Source organism: Lampetra planeri, chromosome 6 (assembly GCF_965212315.1).
Source record: "Lampetra planeri chromosome 6, kcLamPlan1.2.h2, whole genome shotgun sequence".
NCBI classification, from domain to species: domain Eukaryota; kingdom Metazoa; phylum Chordata; class Hyperoartia; order Petromyzontiformes; family Petromyzontidae; genus Lampetra; species Lampetra planeri.
This window is the reverse complement of record NC_136112.1, coordinates 5,546,230-5,562,120: the sequence shown is the minus strand read 5'-3', so window position 1 is coordinate 5,562,120 and position 15,891 is coordinate 5,546,230. Positions and strand designations below refer to the sequence as shown.

The window sequence follows — 15,891 nt, the reverse complement described above, 5'->3', positions numbered from 1 at the left end:
TAGCTACTACATTGCATACATTTACTATGTATAGGAGATACTGTACGGTACAGTATACATCCGGTTGTACATTAAAAAAAAATCCCATATCGATGCATGGGGCTGGGAGAGGGAGGAATTGGTGATGTACAAAAATATTGATTTTCTCTACCTGCTTTGTAATAAACAGTACAGCACTTCTAATTATATTATTTGCTCACTCAACTGCCTCCACTAGAGGGAGCTCTAGATGCCCTCTCTCGAGGGTATTTGGCCTACTCTTCCGTGCCAAATATCTTGGTAGAGGTGTGAGTACCCACACTTGTCCCTACCGAAAGACAAATGTGCCACCACTGTGCATAGAATTGCATCGCCCGGCTTGCACGATTTCTCTTCGCACATCAACTCACCCAACTCACAGTGCCTCCCCCTTCACAATGCCTGCTTCACTCTGGGAATTGCACCTCCCTTAATGATGCGCAAATTGGTGAAACAATTAACGGCCTGTCCAAGAACACATTCACAATATATATATAAAAAAGAGAAATATATCATTGTAAAAAGGTTAAGGTGTGGCCCTGCAATAACTTGCTCATGCTCCTCCTGACAGAAGCGTGTCCACTAGAGGAAGTCCAAGAGAGCCCCCTCTACATGGTATTTGGCCTACTCTTCCACGTTGTCCAGATGCCTTTGAAGAGATGACAATACCCACACTTCACCCCACCACACGTGACTTGGAACCAAGTTGCAATGCATATATGTTGTATTAATTTACCAGGTTGATCTTGTGGATTTAATTTTGTTTTCCATGTTAAGGTTCTTGCTGCTCCACGTTGAATTATCATCTCAAATGGGTTATTTCCCCCTGGCATCAGTGTTATTGAATCACAAGTGTATGAATGTTGAGCTTATTTTGCACCGTACTGTAACCAACCATACTAAACGCAGGTGGGGGGAAAACTTAACTAAAAGACAAAAAGCAGTTCTAAATAAATTAGTTTTCAACCTATACAGTACTGGCCCAACAATGTTTAGATATTGTGATTGAATAATATAATGATTATACTGTGTAACACATTTTTTGTTTTGTTCCTGGGTAGTAAGTGTTATCTCCTAATTGCTTATGCCTCAAAAGTACAGAAAATGGCTATTCCCACAAACTTTGCTTTTGTGACCAGGACAGTGATATTTTGAAATCGACCTATTTTCAGTGAGAAAAAAGGCGAATGTGTCTTTTCGTTCACATAAAGTCAGAAAAAAACAACACATGAATCAAAATACACATGTTTTATACTAAAGTAAAACAAAAAATGACTACAAAAGATGTAGACACCCAACGCACACTACCACAGGCGGGACTGGCCACAGCGGACGAGTTCTCTGTGGGGAGGAACAACGTCAAGTGGGAGCCACTGGTGGACCCCCGGAAGGTGCTGATGCCACCACTGCACATCAAATTGGGCCTTATGAAACAATTTGTCAGAGCTGTAGATAAGGAGTCGGCAGCCTTCAAGTACCTTCAAGACTTCTTCCAGAAGCTGTCTGAGGCAAAGGTCAAAGCCGGTGTCTTCGTTGGACCACTGATAAAGAAGATCCTGGAGTGCAATGAATTCTCCAAGAAGTTCACTAGTAAGGAGAAAGCGGCTTGGAACAGCTTTTCCGCAGTGGTTCGTGGCTTCTTGGGCAATCACAAGGTCGAAAACTACGTGGAGCTGGTTGAGACTGGTGAAGAACTACGGCACAATGGGCTGTAGGATGTCCCTCAAAGTCTATATCCTGGATGCTCATCTTGATAAATTCAAGAAGAACATGGGAGCATACTCGGAGGAGCAAGGCGAGCGCTTCTACCAGGATATACTGCACTTTGAACGCCGCTACCAAGGACAGTATAACGAGAACATGATGGGAGACGACATTTGGGGGCTGATTCGTGAAATTGATTTTCAGTGTAATCGTAAATCTAAAAAAACTACTCACTTCTAAATCTTTTGTAGTAATTTTTTATTACTTTAGTATAAATATACATGTTCATTTTCATTCATATGTTGTTTTTTTCTGACATGTGAACGAAAAGACACAAATTCGCCCGTTTTCTCATTAAAAATAGATACATTTCAAAATATCACTGTCCTGGTCACAAAAAAAAAGTTTGTGGGGAATAATACCCATTTTCTATACTTTTTAGGCATAAGCAATTACGAACACTTACTACCCAGGAACAAAAATTGTGTTACATAGTTTTATAAGTTATACTTGTCAGAACAGCTGCAAATTGGCATGAATTATTTAAAAGATATGTCCAAAAACAATGATTGCAAGAATACTTTTTTTTTTATTCCATCCTGTCATCTCAAAGTACTAATTTAATATGAACTAAGGAATTATAATGACCTCATAGATATCACTTGCTAACAGCAAGTGATATCTAGGCATTTGTTTTCTCGTTTATGGGGGTGGGTGCTGATAACCATAATATGTAAAAAATAATAACGTACAGCTCTTTGTTAATCCACTGCTGGATAAAACCTTCCCCATGACGTCAGTCATGGGGTGGGGGGGTTGATCATATCAAACAGATCAGTGTAGCTTTTTGACGGGGATACCAAGGATCAGTTGAGATGTCACTCACCACCAACGTCTATCCATGGTTGAGAATCAAACTCAACGTCTCCGGATTCATAGCATAGTGCCCCAACCACTGCACCACTGCTCAAGTCATATGTAAACGTAATAACATTAGATTTTTACTCCTTCATGGGCTGACTACAAACGTTGCATAACATAAATGATTACAAAAGCCATTAAATGGGTAAACAACCCATAATACGTCGGCCGACTCATAAAATTGCACATCGATACAATTTGGAAAGACAAATGAAACTTTAAGGAGCGTGGCATTTGAGAGACCTGCCTAGATGAGTGACTGTCTGCTATATATCATTTAAGATATTCTATGGTTCTTTCGGTAATGTCGCGTGGATAAAAGAAAAAATAATAACAATAAAATAATTAAAATAAAGTTAATCAAAAATAAGAGGTCGTCATCAGGAACAGGGAGGTTAGCCTCTAAGGGCAAGCTGTTTATGAAGGTTTAGAGATGGGCGGGGCAGCTAATGTTAATGTAGGTGAAGAGGGCTCCGACCGAAAGAACCACAGAATATGAATCCCTGCAGTCTCGAAAGTTCTAAGTCAAAATCATTTAGGATGTCGTGCAGGTCGGAAAGCAGAGGGAGGTAACAGCGGGGACTCGGTGGATGGGGGAGGGCAGTCTGTGACTGCCACCCGGAAACACAACTACAACGCTGTGCCCCGCTGCTTCTGCCAGGACCCATCATTACATTTGGTGGCTTCCGTGACCAAACGCAAGCACCGCGGCCAAACACGAGAAACCTACTCAATGGTAATTAACAAAACTCTACGTTTCTTTTTTTCTCAAAAATATTTATCAACCCAGGCAAATACTGAATAACTGCGTGTGTATATCGATGTGATGTTTTGACATATTGAGATGAAGTCGTGTTTGATTTGAATGTTTCAATTCAACAATATATATCTTTTAAAATATTTTCTCTTGAAACCTTTTTTTAATCTGCAACTCCAGTTTGTGCAGAATCCAGATGATGAAAAATTACATTCATCTAATTTAAGATGAATGTTTTCTGTTACTATCTTATCTGTAACTGGAGTCTGTGTGTGGACTTGGTGCTTTGCAATTAATTGTGTTAACTGAACTGACACCTTGTAAAAAGGTGTCAGTTTTGTTGCCAGATAGAAGGGTAAAAAACCAATTATCATATTTTTACTGGCAAATGAGGTTCCCATAGTGAACATCAGTGTTTCTTTATCATTTTGTATATTTGCATATAAAGAGACTGAGAATGAACCTGGTGAAAAATAATGTTTAAAAGGTGCTGCATGCTTATTTAATAGTATTATCCGCAATCCTCCGTTGATAACCATATAGGGTTTAGCACATGCATGTGAGCAGGTGCTCATTTAAGGTTCAGTCAACCTCGGGGAGGCACAGAACAGATTCAGATACCACTTGCCACTGCTATCCATGACGAGCAATCAAACCCAGGTCAACAAGTTTTATAGCACAGTGTATAACCCACACATACATTCGGCTCAACATATAATTGCATTAAAAAGGTATATAATTAAATTACCATGCATCTTAAATGTCACACGCAGTACACACATTAATCATGCATCATACAGTTATTAATCCATTTAGGGATTTTTATGCTTGGACAGCCGATTTATTATTGCAATGTTAAAAATTAACATTCTGAACTGTCTGGGCTGAATGGTAATTTGCTGGCGAGCTATTATTTTAACTATGAACGGTGTTCAACTCTGTTGCAAAGCAGTGTTGCCAGTATTTATTTTTTCAACTTTAGTACTTTACATTATAAAAATACAGATACATTATAAAAAAAATAGCATTACATAATATCTCAATCTGACAAAAGTAATAAAAATAGCTCACAGAATGAGGGCGACTGCGCTTTAAAATTAAGAATGTTGGTTCATGACATTAAGAAGCTCTTAAAAGAGACAAAGCGGGTGGGTATACACTACCTCCCCAGTTCTGAACAATATAACATGGGAAACTTACTAATTAAATTGAAATGGGTGTCTGTATATGGGAACTAACTGCTGCGACAGTGCAGCGGTTAGCACGCTGCACAACAAACCCAATTAAGCTAAAGTCAAAATTTCGATTTAAAGCTTTCGTGACTGCAGGGATTCTTCTTCTTGGTTCTTTCGGTAAAGTCACGTAGAAGTCCCTAAAAGTCCCTTCTACGTGACTTTACCGAAAGAACCAAGAAAAAGTTAAAATCCCGCTCATGGCCACCAACACCAGTGACGATTATCTTAACCATTTCTGGGCCTCCCCTAGGTCGATTCAAATGAATACCTGGTGAGGTGTGTAAACATCACCACTCGGAAGACAAAGGCGGCAGGACGTGGTGCTGGCCACCCACCCCCTCATGTAACATGCTGGCCTTCATAGGTGCTCACCAACAGCACTTGTCCCAAGTCTATTCAAACTCTAGACGGGGTAACTTTGTCCTTGGGATATGCCATGCTGCTGGTGTTTCTCTCCCATCTCTAACGTCCCTAGCTCCTACCCATTTCTCATTTCACCTTTTTCGATAAATGTTGTCCCGGACTGATGTAAATTGTCTCAATAAGCAGTTGCATTGAGATAATATGCACATTTAAGCTGGTAGGAAATTTTAACAATCGGTTCTCACATGCATATTATTGAATACATGGGAGTATCACGAGTACAATAATTGGTTTTAATTGACGAATCGATACATAATTACACCGCTAGGATTTACTACAAACAGTAAAACCCCAGCGAGCTGGAAGCAAAGAGGAGATCCCTGGTCAGTCGGCTGTGAAGTCCGACTAGCTGCAAAACTCAATGATATCAATGTAAATAAACAACCCTCTTGTTACTGTACATGTATTAATGTGATGTATTATAATGTGTAGTATTTTATATACAGACCAAAAAAATAAATACATTCCTGCGGAGAGAGCTGGTAGGAACGTTGGGTTGCTTGGTCAATGGCCAGGGTCAACAGCGGCGTGGTGTATTTCGCAAATATGGCCGACTATGAGGGCGGGCACAAGCCGGCGTGAATAGGTTAAACGTTGAGTTTTATAAGGGCGCCACGGGGTGACCAGCCCCACCCCTCCCACCCCCACCCAGCCCCTCCCCACCCTCCCCACCCAGCCCCTCCCCACCCAGCCCCTCCCCACCCAGCCCCTCCCCACCCTCCCCACCCAGCCCCTCCCCACCCTCCCCTCTCCAACCAGCCCCACCCCTCCCATTTTTGGATGCACGACGGACGGACGGGACAGACACAATAATCCCCTGTGGGCTGGTGAAACCAGGTGGTACCAGGTGGTTCCTACCAGTAAAAGCACCTACGGTAGCCTGTGCTGTGCACTGTGCTGAACAGTAGTTATGTCGGTCAGAGGGAACACGGGTCTCCCTTATCCCCCAGCACTTCTCCCCTATCACCCCCTCATCGCCATCCACCACCACTCACGTATTGCCAGCATAAATACATCTATTAAACCAAACTACTTTTTATTATACCAGATTTGGTCGACTATGTAGCTCTTTTTCAGAAGCGACCTGGCCACAAATTATAGCTCAACAAAGTGGCTTATCACGTGCAAATTTATAGCAGCCAATACTCTGAATGTACGTTTCTAAATGTGGAGGGGAGAACCCGGAGAAAAATCCACGTGACCAGGTGGAGACCATGCAAACTCCAAATATACAGGCGTCAGGGTCGGGATCGAACCCATAGTTAACATCAACATCTTACCCGTGTAATGCTCAATACACTTTACATATTTATACAGCGTGATGCGGTGAACGCAAAATCCGGCTAGCGGGGGTTTTACTGCACAGTATATTATCAGACTTAAAACTGGGAAAAAAACATGATTAGCAGGAACCAAATAAAACATACGTACATATTACGAATGCAGTATCTCACCATACTAAGAACATTCATAGCCTGCTTACTGTGCTGGATGTTATTCAAATCGATGCCAGCGAAGAACGGATGGCACAGCAGCTTGTCAGGTGTAAGGCGGTCCACACGGCCACACAGCAAGCCCTTCACCAGGTCCACAAACTCCACGCTCACCGCCGGCTCGGACGGAAAACGGACGAACTTCTGTACATGTCAAACACCGCAGCCCTGGATGAGTATGGCTCAATTTCGCCAACAATGCTTACAACCACAGTGCATTATCTTATTGCTGAGCAGTTATGTCATGTGACAAAGTAACTTCTGCTTGCAACTCTTGCAGAAGTGCACCACCGCATATTTTACGGTAGAGAACAACCTCTAAAAGGTGATATCTAAACTACATCTCAGATCTCAACTGCCTCTTATCGATACTGCTGTAGAGATGAAACCGAAAATGCTGTAATAAAAAATGCCGAATATTTGGTCAAATAAGTGAGCACTGAAAACCAAACTCAACATGATGTTTTTTGTGAGCGGTCGTGTGTTAATAGGCTGAGGATATCAGCTTGCTACACTTAATAAGTTGTTTTTTAAACTCAATGTTGCCGACTGTCTTCTGAGACGGGGGATTAGCCCTGAGCAAACCAAGCCACTTCTGCATTCTGTACGTTAGATGTTCGACCAAGAATATTGCTTCGATAGCACGTGTGTTAAATTTTGGTTTAAAGCTTTCGTGACTGCAGGGATTCATATTCTTGGTTCTTTCGGTAAAGTCACGTAGAAGGGAAATAATAAAATAATATAAACATAAAACAATAAAAATTCTCACGACGTTTCAACTGCAACACAAGCAATCATCATCAGATGTGAAATCCACAGCAAGAAAATGTTTTAAACAAAAAATTATAAATTTTTCTTGCTGTGGATTTCACATATTTCATTATTTCCCTTCTACGTGACTTTACCGAAAGAACCAAGAATATAGCACGTGTGTTATACTTCTAAAACCATGAAAATGAAGAAGAGTAAACACTCCGCAATCTCTCCACTTTAACAATATAAAATGTTTTTCTCACCTGAAAGTTTTTGATGTTGCTGATGGTCTTGGTGGAAATGCCCTCTGCAAAAGGGGTCTTTCCATACACCATTTCATAAGCGATGACTCCCACTGACCACCAGTCGCACTCAGGCCCGTAGGAACCCTTCCCACTGACACTGCTCAGGACCTCTGGTGCTACGTAGTCCGGTGAGCCTTCCGGTAACTTTGAGCTCACCTGTTGACATAAGCAGGAGTACAATGGTGAGTGCATCCTGAGTTGCTTCATTGGTGTGACCTGCAGGCTACTATAAAATTTTCACGTCGAAATTGTATCTCTTGTTATTTTAACAAAACGTTTCTAATTGTAAATTAACGGAGCAGTCGCTGTATAATTTGAAAACAATATGCAAGCATTAAAGCTACAATATAAAACATTAAAAATGTTATGAACGTAAAATATTTGTTTACAATTCTAAAGACATCCCTATAACTCCAGTTTTGCTATTGACCGAATGTTGCAAACACTTTCTTCAGACTCTTTACGATCGTTTTTATGTTCTCTGTTCTTAACGGGCTGGGTATACGTACCATTTTGTTTGCATTGAGCTTGGCAGCTGAGCCAAAGTCAGCCAACTTGATGTGTCCAGTACGGTCCACCAGAACGTTTTCAGGCTTCAAATCTCTGTAGACAGACGCACAAATTCAATTCGCGCACATAAAACTACGTACTGATCCTTAGTCCTTCGTAAAATGTGTGTAAGCACAAAACAATAATTCCATTACCACAAATAAATTGCAAGAGTGCAGCACCACGAATTGCATAAAAAAACATTGCATTCCAAGCTAAGTAAACAACTGGGAATGAGCAAATATTTTAAATACCACTTTGTTAAATCATACATCGAACTAAATAAGTGACAATCAATGACATAACATTTAGGAATGTTACTAAAGAGGAACAATTCCTTTTTAGCGTGATATAAATTATATGGATGCTTACAGTGCATTCAGCTGGAGTGGCTGTACGATTTTATTTCAAGATTAAAGGCTGCAGGATCCACATAAAATACAGCAGGTTTCACCTGAGGCTCATTTCAAAAGACAAAGGTGGACACTAACAAGGATATTAAAAATAACAACTTACAACAATCGTTTTGGCTGAATAAAACACACACGCACAACTTTACTGGTCACGCGAGTGTACCGACGAACGCACGGGTGCATCGCTCGTCAGACACCTGTGTACGTATCCCATCTGATGCAGGCTCTGCGTGGCAAGAACCAGTTCGGCCAGGTAGAAGCGGACCATGCTCTCATCCAGTTGGTCCTCGTAGCGGCCCAGCAAACCGAGGAGGTCCCCGCCTGGGTGATACTCCATCACCTGCAGCCGAGGTGTTGGAAGGAAGAGATCCTTAGAAGGACCTCCTAATTAACCACTCCCACATCCAGTGCAATATTTGTGTCTGGTGTGACTGTCATTATCTACAGAGCTATTCACAAACCCTGACTATTTCGCATATGCTCCAATAACTCAGTCCCCTCCAGCGAATCGGACATGTGCCGTTGTACCGTATTTTCAGGTTAACGTTTAATGTCTCGTGTTTGTGTTCGGAGCAAGTTTTCCTGTTCAATGACAGGCGTGAGCAAGAGGCACCGGCCGCACCAGGTAAAGGTTGTCTTCATCCTGGAAGGCGTACTGCAGGTGCGTGAGCCAGGGGCTGCTGGCTCTGGCCAGGACGTCCCTCTCCTCCTCAAACAAGGCCACCTTTTTTTAAAAGCAAGACGTTGGCATTAGCACACGTTACACTGAACGATCTCCGCAGATGGAGGAAATCACACCTCTTACAAAATGCAATGCTTTGTGACTGCCCACAAATCTGTCATAATACTGCAGGGTACAGCAATTGTGAAAACACGTTAAAGCACATTATAATGTAGCTGACAGCATCACAGAAGGGAAATTATTTCACGGCGCAGTGAAACATTTACAGCTCGCATGTTCAGCAGATTTTTTTAAATGAAATTTTTAAATGTCATGAAGCTTACTAACAGTAACAAATTAAACTCAATTTTAAATAATTATGTTTAAAACTGACATTTTGTCCTTTTGGGACTGCTTTATTCAAACATGAATCTTTTCCTTTAACATTATTTAATTGGGCAAATATTTATGAAATAGGCATGGCTGAATTTTCTACGTGAATGCGATTCACAAGAACACTATCATTATATAACCCAAATACAGATTATGTGATACTTCTGAGGGCTATCAAAGTTGTTTTATAATCATGGGCAAGGCAATGTAGTTAACTGTACACATCTATTTCTGAAATGTATTAAGTTCATTAAATTCACTGTATTATTAAGTGCACACCTAATTCACATTTGCATGACACTTTGAAAGATTTCGCATTTTTTTCCGAAGAAGCAAAAGTTATGTTTTTCATAACAATTAAATACCACGGGTGTAAAATTACACTATATTATCCACAATCTTATGACGTGACATATTTAGTATACCGAGCTTAAAACGATAACTGAAATGTCCTATTTTTCGCAGATGCAGTCTTCCTATAATCCAAGAAAAATAGGAGCCACTCAAAAGTGGCAGCAAATTAAGTATACCACTCACAGATAACTGAGTGGATATCGGGAGTAATTTTCACCAAAAGATGGAAACAATAGCATCCACCAACATAGTGCTCCTATGTTGGTCATTCTTTATAAGACAATAAAATCACCATACATAGCCAACCATGCTAATCGGAGGTGCAGGGAAAAGACAACAAACTAAACACAAAAAGCAGTTATAAAGATATTCGTTTTCAATCTCTATATATTAAAGTGCATTGCCCCAGTGGATTCCTTATATCGGAAGGAAGAACGTTTCAGACGGCCGCAGAAGCGCATCTGAAAGCGCACGAGGCAGTGGCCATCTTTGTTCTACGGTTAGCCAAAAGCCGCTGCGACCTCATCGGACTTATGGAAAACGGGAAAAAAAAATCACAAGCTTCGTCGTCAACAGACACATACAAATAACCGAAAAATGTAACAGAAAACCCAGTACGTACATTGTCTCGGTGTAGAAGCCGGCTCTTCTGTAGCACCTTCATGGCGTACACGTCACCGGTGGCTCTTTCGCGCACCACCTGCACCTCGGAATGGTGGCCGCGGCTCACCACGCCTCTCACCTCGAAGTCCGATGAGGTCACACGCAGCTCCTGCAGCTCCGACACCGTCTCGGCATCTGCATTAAAACACGCGCCGGAAAACAGAGAAAGAATCGAACTGGAGCGAGGAACTGTTATTAAACGTTATTCTTCTGGAGCCAAAATCAAATCCACGTTTTTGTTGCATGTCACGGAATGAAAACTGGCAAACGAGGATGCAGTTAGCTGTTTAAAATACTGGTTAAAGATATATAAATAAATGTCACGCTTTGCAGCTTGGATGGTAAAATGTTGAAAAGGTTGCAATGCCTTAGCCAATGTCACTACAGGGCACATTTAGCGTGGTCCTTCGATCACAGGGTGAAACGTCTAATACATATAAGGTGAAAGGTTACACTAAGACAGAGACAAACACATACCATAGTTACAGATACACAGAAAGATTAATATAGGGCTAGAGGCACACATTTGTGATATTTTATAGTAAACGTTCATATTAAGAGGGCTTTGAAATAAAAATGTGCCACATTTGCTGTTGCTCCCTGGGAATTTCAGATATTCACCTGCTACAAAATAACTGAATTCATGCAGCGCACACTTCCTTCAATAACAGAAAGCCAATTTACCTACATCAAAACCTTCAATTTTTAAAATCACTACAAGCAGGCTTTACGAGTCAATGTAATAATATTCACTACATTTGTAATCATATTCTTCAGAGGCCAGAATATATAAAGCAGTGCTTTTAAAGAGCCTGTCAATTGCAGTTGGAAGTGGCATTTATTATTTCCCGTTCACACACCAAGGCGATTCATCATGTCAGGCAATTAAGTCCACATTTATTTAATTCAAACTGAAAGAGCAGATAAATCTACAACTGCACTATAAATAGCTAGCTATTCTTGTTAATAACAAGCTATTTCAGATTCACTTTTCAAATAGAGTTATGCAGTCATTCACATACGTATATGGCAAGACAGCCTTTGACTCACGTTTACTGACAAAGTTGGCAATGTGGTTGTGCTTCATGAGCCCTGGGTCACTGCACTCCTCAAAGAGGACCAGGAGTGAGTCGAGAAGGCCATCGCGGGTGGCCAGGTACCGATGCTGCCCCGGCTGAGCAATCTTGCCCTGTAGGGGGCAGGGCAGCACAAGAGATTCACAAAAAAACAAACTGAAATGCTCCCCAATTGCGTTTGCATCAGGAACCAAGTTGATCCTGTTCCTGAAGAAGCTGCCCGAGCACGTGGAGCGAGAGACGTGGGGATATCACGGTACAACCCAAAAAATGCATCGGACAGCTGCACAATACAACCAAGGAAACCTTGCAGTTGTACATACTATTGCATTGTCTTTGTGCTATTCACCCGTTGGAGTTCTCTGGTCGAACACTTTGAGACTAGGCTCTAAAGAAAGCTGTCTCTGGTGTGGACCAATCAATTCCAACGTTAATGCATATATTATCAGAGCATGTTTTTGTCTGCATGTTCACCACAAGTAAGTGTGGTTAATGCACACCGGATTCCTTGCAAAATATTTCCGTTTGGTGTTTTAAAATCTTAACACCTGTTTTATTGCCAGAAAGGGTAAATCTCTTCTTATTCTATTGTAATGGGTTATAGTTTTAGTTTTTTCCCCATCACTAAGCACCATGTATAGCTTGCACATGTAAACCTAAACAACTTGACACATTTCATCTCTCAAAAAAAACAATCACAAGCCATGTTCTAACAATTAAGGGTTTTACTGGAAAAGAGTTGATTCACCACACAATGAGCTGACCAATGAAACTATTTATTGCAGTCTCCCCGACAGATGGCCGCACGGTGGATTTCATAATGCACTTTTTTTAATTAATGAAATCACGCTACTCTCAACAAAAGCACACTTTCTGGATAATGGGTTTTCTGGGTTATCAGGATTTTTCCAGGAATCCCACAGAAACCAAGCGACTGGAGCAGGAAAAGCTGGTGTCAATGTATTGTGAAAAACCGGTGCCCATATATTGAGAAATACTGCATTGCATGCAGTTTCATTTTTATGTAATTAGTGCACTGTTAAAATGCTTAAATGTGTAACTTGACAAAAACACCAATGCAACATTTTTTTCAGCAAATGCTGCTCTCTCATGCATTTGAAGAACTGGAGCAATTACCTGAAACAGCTGATTCAGGCGAAGAAAGCGGCTGAAGATGGGTTCTGTGCCAGGAGAATCCGCACTTCCCTTCCAGCCTCGCTTAAATTTCATCATCTCGCCGTTTCAGCTTTCCCTTCCACAACTTATAATAAGCCTGGGGTGCTTGGGGAAATGAAAATAAAACAACACAATAAGCAAGCTGCTTGTGGCAGAAATAAGTACAACGGGAAAGGTTCCTTAAATCTCCCCACCTCTTGTCTACCCAGTAGTATAAATCGGAGAACCGCATCTAGTTCATCAGCAAGCAACGTCGTGTATGTGTAACGTAATGTGAGGATAACCCTCCCTCTTGCAAGGTATCTGATCAGCATGAAAGTATAGACCAAAATACCCTCTAGAGGGGATTTCTAGAGGTGCCTCTGGCAGATGCGCTTCAGTCAGCAGGAGCAAGAGAGAGCAATTGCAGGGCTGGACCTTTACATTTACCTAAAGTAGGTTCACGTGGCACAGTGGTGAGCCCAATGCGTTTATGAAACTACCAAGCTGAGTTGAATGTTTGGTCACATCTATCATCAGCGGCTGAGCCTGTCCTGGTTGCCCACTTCACCAAATCGGAGTCGAGGCTGGTGAAGTATGAATAAATAACATCCATTACCAATATGTTGGGGGGAAGTCTTCATCCAGTATTGGAATGACATAGGGCTGTAAATTACGTATTTATTATAGCTATGTATTGCATATACCTAGCATGCAAACTGTGAGCCAAGAGTATTGTCCATAATATCGTTTTTTTGGGTTAAATTGCGTAAATATAAATGTGTCGTGAAACCCACCACCACCCGACACAGCCAATAAGTAATGTTTGTCACGTAACCAGAACATGCCAATTCGTTATTCGTACAGCACACCGGTGTGTTGGAGAGCAAATCCACAACATTTACAATCTGAGTACGACATTTCGCCAGTACTGTAATTACAACTAGCATCATTAGGCGGACAGCATTGTGCCCGTTATTCACTGGCGATCTGAGCTTGGCTGTAAACCCTTTAATATTGGGGTAAATATATTTTTGCAGTTATTGGCCTCTGTTCTTTCTCAGCGATGGTAAGGATTTTTCTGCCATTACCACAATTGACTCATCAGTGAATTAGAGTGCATAGAGTTACTGACAGTATATCGATTGTACTGTATTGCCAATTGGGTCCAGACGAGACAAACTGGCCCTCAACCCACAGTGTGACCCGTATCAGTCTGTAAATTTGCAGCTCTTATATGTATTAATCCATTGCTGGATGAGGGACCCCAGAGTGTAGCTGACATCTTCAACAGACAGGTGAAGGGCACAACCTCTGCCATTCCGTGCACGTATTTTAGTTGGGTGTTTGTGTCCCTCTGTAACATCCCATTTATTATTCAAATTAGCTGGTGATGCTGCATTGGCAGAGGTGCACAAACTCAATTAGATAAATAAAAACATTCGTCACAACACTACGGCAAAATAAAATATAATCGGCGACGTTTTGGGTATTGCCCCTTCTGCATAGCACATAGAGGCCAAGGCAAATAGCAAGGGTTGGAGACTGCCCTCAACACCAGTTTTCGAATAACATGTGAATATATGCTCACTTACAATATTATCACAAAATATAATTTTTATTTGTCATGAAGCACCATGGTTTAAGTGCAGTCTCCACCACTTATTTACCTCTATCTCTTTGCCCTCTCCATGTAATGTACATGCTATGAAGGGCCATTGCACGAAACGTCGCCGATTATATTTACATATTTATCATTTAAGGCAGTGGGTTTTCCAATTAACATGGAACTCGCGAACATTGCTAATGGTCGTCAACTGAACAGTGGGCAGTCGGCAAACTCTTAAACATTCCGAGATGATACCGAGATCATTCCGATTATTGCTAAAACTCGTCCTTTACCGATTGCAATGCGCACGCTGTGTAATCAATATTTTCTATCGTCATACAAATGACAACTTGTGTCAATCAACCGCTGTGTTGGTCACGGGGGATTTCTTTGTGTGTGTTTAACCATACTTCACCACAATGGTCCAGGGCTACTTTAGATATCACTCGTTACTGATGTTAAGCCGTGAGCTTTATAGCTCATCGGATTCCACCAATAATAGTGCGCTAACCACTGCGCCACCGCTCCACCCCATAACGTACAGCCCCCTGAACACAATTCCGCACGCAATCATCGATAGAGCATCGCGTTAACACCGAATCTTACGCGCTTTACCTAAAATGTAACATTATTTTCATGACCCACCGTCGCCTTACATGAAACGCATCGACATTCGGCCACATTTGTACAACCGCTACCTCAAATCGCATCGCCACCGAACCCGCGGGCAAAAAACAACAACACAATTAAAGCAAACATAAACTCGTTTTTACCTGCTCGGACACGCTCGGCGAATTACACGAGCCGATTAAAATAAGTAAGGGGAGTTTAATATAACGATTAAAAACATAAATACGCGCGGCGTTCGCCCTTCAAGTGTTGACTCTTCCACTCATTTTCGAATTTGTTTTCAAACGGACGCGCCAGCCGTCATTTCCGGTATCGCATTAGCCGGGCCACGCCTACGGACGCAGCCGATTGGACGCCGGTGTCGGTGTCGGTTGTTGGGAGCTAGGGGGGGGAGGGCCCTGAGCCAATTGCCGAGCGCTGATTGGCCCTTGCTGTCGACTCTTGGGAGGGGGGGGTGCCCTGAGCCAATCGCCGAGCGCCGATTGGCCCTTGCTGTCAACTCTGGGGGGGGGGGGGGGTTGCCCTGAGCTAATCGCCGAGCGCCGATTGGCCCTTGCTGTCAACTCTGGGGGGGGGTTGCCCTGAGCTAATCGCCGAGCGCCGATTGGCCCTTGCGGTCGACTCTCAGGGTGGGTGGGGGTGTGCCTTGAGCCCATCACCGAGCGCTGATTGGCCCCTGCGGTAGACCCGAAGAGTGGAGGGGGGGCGTGTTCAGGCGGAGCTTTGATGCGGAACTCCTCCCAGCAACAAGCAGCAGCGGCGCCACGTGGCACACGAAC

General features: G+C 42.3%; 1 protein-coding gene across 1 annotated transcript in view; it reads right to left on the bottom strand.

Annotated features, from left to right (window-relative positions):
* The window catches only part of CIT (citron rho-interacting serine/threonine kinase), a 55,209-nt gene extending 39,799 nt beyond the window's left edge, over window positions 1–15,410 (bottom strand). Inside the window, exons 1-9 of the mRNA XM_078595354.1 lie at window positions 15,256–15,410; window positions 12,856–12,999; window positions 11,693–11,831; window positions 10,602–10,777; window positions 9,194–9,295; window positions 8,769–8,911; window positions 8,119–8,212; window positions 7,568–7,765; window positions 6,542–6,695 (exon numbers count right to left, since the gene is read on the bottom strand). Coding sequence (XP_078451480.1) covers window positions 6,542–6,695; window positions 7,568–7,765; window positions 8,119–8,212; window positions 8,769–8,911; window positions 9,194–9,295; window positions 10,602–10,777; window positions 11,693–11,831; window positions 12,856–12,951 — 1,102 coding nt within the window. The 5' untranslated portion in view covers window positions 12,952–12,999; window positions 15,256–15,410. The remainder of the gene's footprint in view (window positions 1–6,541; window positions 6,696–7,567; window positions 7,766–8,118; window positions 8,213–8,768; window positions 8,912–9,193; window positions 9,296–10,601; window positions 10,778–11,692; window positions 11,832–12,855; window positions 13,000–15,255) is intronic.
* Between the last annotated feature and the right edge of the window lie 481 nt (window positions 15,411–15,891).